The sequence below is a fragment of the Copadichromis virginalis genome, linkage group LG20 (genome assembly GCF_057382275.1).
Source record: "Copadichromis virginalis isolate Kocher_CV1m ecotype Utaka linkage group LG20, C_Virginalis_male_GT1.1, whole genome shotgun sequence".
NCBI lineage: Eukaryota > Metazoa > Chordata > Actinopteri > Cichliformes > Cichlidae > Copadichromis > Copadichromis virginalis.
The window spans coordinates 2,777,549-2,783,548 of record NC_140637.1 but is presented as its reverse complement, the minus strand read 5'-3'; the positions used below and the strand labels follow the sequence as shown (position 1 = coordinate 2,783,548).

The window sequence follows — 6,000 nt, the reverse complement described above, 5'->3', positions numbered from 1 at the left end:
TCAGTGAAAGTTGCTGAAACACATAACAGCAACTTGTTTTCTTTTTTTCTCTTACTGTATAGGGTAACAGTTGCGTATGCTTTTTTTGAATTACTGAAGTGGATCTCAAACACACCATGTCAGCTCAAATAAACGCTTTTCTAAAACACAGATTTTACATGAGCCTTTTTAAAATCATTGTTAGAGTCTTTTTTTTTTTTTGTCTCAGAACAATTGAGGGAGGAGTCAGTTGTTGGGGTCAGCGTTTGGTTGAAATTGAGTGAAATTATGAGTAGCCCACCCCTTCACCTAACAAGCCCCCCTCCTTCCTCCCTCACATCTCCTCTCTATTGACGGGCTCGCCTGCATCATACTGAAGACCCCGTTGAGAGGATCTTTTCTCACTATATAGAGAAGATGCAGCTCCGGCGCCTTTGAGATGATCGCCAGGATTTACTCCGCGCCTCTCTGCCCCTAAGTTCTCTAAAGGGCAGGCACCTTCGGCTGTTTTAAAATAACCACCTGGACTGCTAGCACTCTGAAAACATTTACCTAGTGGAGTGAATGTGAATGAACTTCCCAGTGTTTGCTGCCAAAGCGTCGGAGTCATTCAAGACTGTGAGCATATTTTTCTTCTGCGCGACCAGCTGTGGTTTAGCGCCGGTGCGTCGGTGCCTCTCGGCGCAGTTTGTGTTGCAGGTGCTTGGAGAAGCAGCGCGAGGACAGATGGCTGCGCTGACGATACAACGGACCGACAACTTTTTGCACACATTTTTACAGGTTTGTTAGATTCTTCTTTATTTTATTTTGTTTTAAGGCGGATGCGTTTGTTTGCTCCTCCCTTTCTCTGTTGTGAGAGCGCGAGTGTTCGCAACTTGTAAAATAGTATTTAGCTTCTCGGATGGTAAAATCATTTTATGACAACTGAAACTAGCAGGAAACGAGGGGAGGGAACTAAAATAGTTTGCACATATTTTTTTGATGTAAACTTTTTTTTTTAACTTCAAAGTTTAATTTTCAATTTGCATGATTGAAAAAAAATTTAATGCTTGTTTTTTTTTTAAATCAATTTGTTGACCCTGAAGATCATCGAGTAGGACAGGAAACCTGATGTGTTTTTGTATATTATTACACAGGACCGGACGCCCAGCTCTTCTCCAGAGGGGGCACCCAACGCCCTCTCCTTTCTGGCCACCACCTGCAGCCAGGCCTGGCAGGTGGGGAGCACAATGGGCTCAGAGGGTTCTCAGTTCCCCTATGAGGGCACCGTCAGCTCAACATCTGGAATGTTTCAGCTCTGGAGCAATGACATGCCACCCAGCACAGCCCTCAGCACACATCAGATGACCTTCACGGTGCCCAAGATGCAGTTCCCTGGACACATGCAGTCTGGCCTGGGTCACCATCATCATCACCATCACCCCCATCATCACCACCATGAGCTGCCTCTTACCCCTCCAGCTGAACCACCATCATCCTACTCCTTTGAACTCTCCCCTGTTAAAGTGCTGTCCTCACAGCCACAGACCAACAGCCACTACTATCCTCAGCATAACAATGTGGGACAAAACTTCCCCAGCTTCCTCCCAAATTCATCAGGTAGGCATCATTTGTCCGGAGGCCATGTGGAAGAAGGGCAGCAATGGTGGAGCCTTCCCCAGACCAACGCTACCCCTTCTAACCACCCCTTCTCCCTGGGCAGACAGCTGGTTTTGGGGCATCAGCCCCAGATAGCTGCTCTTCTCCAGGGCACCTCCAAAGGTCTGCTGAGCTCCACTCGCCGCTGCCGCCGCTGCAAATGCCCCAACTGCCAGGCAAATGGCGGAGGGTTGGAGTTCGGAAAGAAGAGACTGCACATCTGCCACATCCCAGAGTGTGGCAAAGTGTACAAGAAGACCTCACACCTGAAGGCTCATTTGCGCTGGCATGCCGGGGAGAGACCCTTCATCTGTAACTGGCTCTTCTGTGGTAAAAGCTTCACCCGTTCGGATGAGCTACAGCGGCATCTCCGCACGCACACCGGGGAGAAGCGCTTTGGATGCCAGCAGTGCGGCAAGAGATTCATGAGGAGTGACCACCTCTCCAAACACGTGAAGACCCACCAGACGAGGAAGAGCCGATCTGGACAACCTTCACAGAGCACGGACCCTCTGCTCACCAACATTAAGAGAGAATAATCGCTATGGTTCTTCAATCAGAGACAAGAATGTGTGACTCACACTCACTGCCATAGGTTTGCACTAGAGGGTAAGCGTCAAGCTCCCTGAATATATTCTGTTGTCAAAGCTCTGCTTTGGACTTCAAATACTACCATAAAGTATATTTAGTGATCATTTTGAGTTAATAATTATGTGCTGTTTGGAGCCACGCACCTTTAAAGAAAACTTGAAGCCTTTCTAAGCGATATTATGAGAGTTTGTGCTGCATTCAGTGTACCTTTCTTCAAGCCACACAAACGGATCTCGCCTAACTTAATTGTATCCCTTTCACATTTTCAAATTAATTTAAATTTGATCAGAGTTGGGGTTTTTTTTTGTTATTTTTAATTTTGTGATGTAAATATTTTTTTCATGTGATGAATTTGCAAGACATGAAAAACATTTCAAAAGGCTTTCCTAATATGTTCCTAAATAAATGTATGCCTTAGTACAGCTCTGATTTCTGTTCCCTCGAGCGAATGGATGAATGCCTGTGTTACTGTTGATCGTTAGAATTTTTTTCCAAAACATATGCTAATTTGTCTACTGCAAGGTAAGAATCTTCTTTTTTTTAAAAATATAAACATGAGTGTCTCCGAGCCGCATACGTATCTGCCCTGAAGCAGTAATGTTCATTGCTGCAGATCAGCAAACATGTTACATTTTTAAGTTCTCTGTAAATTGTGTATAAATATCATGAACAGTTTTATTTGTATTATGGCAGCATGTAAATTTGAATAAACATTGTCCTTAAAACGGTTTCTAGCAACGTTCTCGTTTTTACACCTACAAGAAACTGAAGTAAAAAGACAGTTGGGGTCAGTCACAGTTTTAAACTTCTTAGCAACTCATTCAGCAAACGAGTGAATTTCTCAGGGCAATCTGAAGCACCCACTGAGCTAACCTTTTATTCAAATGATATTTTACTGCTTTCAGAATACAAGTGCTGCTCATTGTGCTGTTGGTGTGTGGGGGGAAGATCCTCATAAAGACCTAACATGGTGGCTGTTCAAAGATTTTCACACCTCAAAGTAAATACTCATCCCATTGATGGAGCTGTTTGTCTCGCTCGCTGCAATCAAGTTCACAGCCATGTGGCTTTTAATGAGTGTTTTCATTCTCTCAATGGAGAAAATTGAGTCAACAGATGCAACAGAGGGCACTGGAGAGGAATTCCCTGTGAATAGGACCCCTGTTGTTGAGACCCCCTCAGCAGCGGCAGGAACTCCCTTTGATTTTGCACCCTTGTGAAAGTTAATACCCCCTTCCCCCCTACTCCGCCACAAGCCTCCATATATCACAGCCACATTACGATCGGCCTCGCTTTACTGCCCAGAATGGGGCTTTATTCAAAGGCCAGCCAACCAGATGTCTGCTCATCCAGGGGTTTCTTCCCTTTGTTTTTAATCCTGTTTGAACTTTCTCCAGCTGGGATGCAAAAGCAAGCAAAATGCTTTGTCTTTGTCAGAGGTCCCGCGGTGGAGTCTGAGGACCTCCACGGCAAATTTGAAAGTTTAATCTGAATCAAATCAGAATTTAAGAGAATTCAGCGCAGATTGCAGAGCCCATCGAGTGAATTTCCTTTAAATTTACTTACCTGACATCGAGGTCAAATACTTGTTCAAATACTCTGTATAGATGGTTGTGTATTTTAAAGTAAATAAGTCTCAAATACAAAGAAAAACACAAAAACTACACTCTGTTTCAAAGACACTTTTTAATTCATATGATACAACTGTTTCTACTCAGTCAAGCATGTCATTAACAAACCCTCTCTTGGTTTTATGTCCTTGCTTTTGGTTCTCTGTAGTGGTATTCCTTTGTGTTACATGCAAAACTGCCTGATCAGTAATTCCCATGAAAAACCTCACCACTTCACATTAACTGCAGATACATTTTATGAGATGGTTCAAGTCATCTAATGCCCCATCTTTCAGTTTACTTAAGGTAATTTAGTGTTGCCTTTTGGACCGATCGATTAGCAAGCAGCTTCACTGTTAGCAGGAAGCATGAGGCCTATTGATCTTTGGTGCAGCTGTATGATTCAACTCAACTGAGAATGGAAGCCTTGTGGGGACCTCTATTGGCCACAAAAAAGAACAGACCTACTCCGCTCTCCTCTTCTTTTTGACACCGTCCAGATAGAAACACAAATATCAACGACTGGTGGTAAGAGTAGCGGCAAGCTGAGCTGCAGTTGTGTTTGGCACTGTTGAGGAGGTGGGCGCATGCAGATTTGTCAGCATCGCTCTGTTTATGCAACAACATGTCATTTTCAATGGGACCATCTGGAACGGTGACATTTTTTGGCATACCTTGGTCATTCTTCGTGGTACAAGTGAAAATGTATAATTTATGGTATGCACTGTACAGTATTTAGCCCATGTGGCCAAAAGCTAACAGAGTTTATAGAAATGGTGCACGGCTTTTAACATGACAAAAGTGGACCGATGAAACAATTCATATTAGTTTAAACCAATGAGCTGTTTTAGGGACCCCTGTCCCCAAAAATCACAAGCAACCCAAGTTGGCTTGTAAAGAAAGAAAGAAAGATGTATGTAAAGATGTTGCATGCAGAACTTTGGGTCAGCACAGCAGGCCCTTTAATGCATATCTCGCAACTCCTCTGGAGTTGCCCAAAGAGTAAAAAGTATTCTGAAGTGACGTCATACCCACAGAGAGCCTCCAGGGGGCTTCCTCATGCCTTTTTGTCTGGATCAAAGGGAGGCCGGTCAAACAGAATAACAGAGCAAAGAGGTGCTCTCAACATGGCGGCAAGAAAGAAAGTTCTTTTACTTGCAGATGAAATTTGAGCGAGTAAAGTACTTGTGGCACATTTTGTCTTTCCTCTTCTTGTTAACACAAACGGCAAACTCAGTTGTCAGCAGGGAAATGAAAATAAAATGTAAAAATGTAACTGTGTTTGTCTTCGCAATGGGGCATCAGAAAACAAAAAAGCTCTTCAAGGAAGTTTAACAGAGAGTACAAGAGGAGCCAGAGCCACTCCTTCCACACTCTCATGCGCACAAACACATCCACACATAATTTCATAAACATACATTCAGGCACACACGTAACTCCAGTGACTTCCCCATTTAGGAATGGAATCATCAAACAAATTCCCCTTGCCCTTTCAAAGAGAGAATATAAACTCTCAAAAAAGGTAAAAAGCAGAAACTGTCACAACAGTAAGTGTCCACGGAGTATTTTGTAACTATGAGTCCAGTGACATCCCACTGGGTGCTGTTCGTGTACACTGAAGGTGATCAAGGCTAAGTCACCTCCCTTTAAATGGTTCTCTAAAAAGGAGCAAAGTCATTTATCATAGTTGCAGCCCATAGTTCCTTCATATATTCATCAGGGTCCTTCATTGATCTTCAGAAATCTTGACTGAACCAGGTAAGGTGCAGTCTGGCATAAACAAATAGTCGATTCTTGTCTTCCCAGCTGTGGCCTTAGCTGCCGTCCTCCTGACCGATGACGCACACGGCACCAAAGTTCAAAGGTCATCCTCAGCTAGCTGGGCCAGGTTGCTGGGACGTCGTCCAGCTGATGGACCCGACAATGGACCCTGGTTTCCAGCATCAGAAGCCTGACCCCTGCGGCAGCCCTCTCCTGCTCTCTGCTGGGGAGAGAGGGGATGTTCATCACAAAGACATACCGCATTTTGATTTTCATATCAAAAACAACACGATACACCGTTCTATCCCAGCACTTTTCTTTTACAGCCTCAGCCTGAAAAACGCACTGGCCCACCCATCTTCTGTATGTTCCCCAGCACAAGTATAGGAAACGATTATCTGCGTTTGATAGGCATCTTTTT

General features: G+C 44.0%; 2 protein-coding genes across 6 annotated transcripts in view; one reads left to right on the top strand and one right to left on the bottom strand.

Annotated features, from left to right (window-relative positions):
* The first annotated feature begins 368 nt into the window (after positions 1–368).
* Positions 369–2,936, top strand: sp5l (Sp5 transcription factor-like). Its single transcript, XM_085443564.1, has 2 exons — positions 369–759; positions 1,116–2,936. Exons 1-2 carry the CDS (start codon positions 550–552, stop codon positions 2,154–2,156), a joined length of 1,251 nt encoding a protein of 416 aa, XP_085299690.1. The 5' UTR covers positions 369–549; the 3' UTR covers positions 2,157–2,936.
* Positions 2,937–3,875: 939 nt separating this feature from the next.
* The window catches only part of arhgef25a (Rho guanine nucleotide exchange factor (GEF) 25a), a 41,946-nt gene continuing 39,821 nt past the window's right edge, over positions 3,876–6,000 (bottom strand). For 4 of the 5 annotated variants that reach the window (XM_085442886.1, XM_085442882.1, XM_085442884.1 and 1 more), the window contains one exon: positions 3,876–5,802. In XM_085442886.1, the coding sequence (XP_085299012.1) occupies positions 5,677–5,802 (126 nt within the window). In that variant the 3' untranslated portion in view covers positions 3,876–5,676. The remainder of the gene's footprint in view (positions 5,803–6,000) is intronic. The other variant, XM_085442883.1, reaches the window with a different exon arrangement.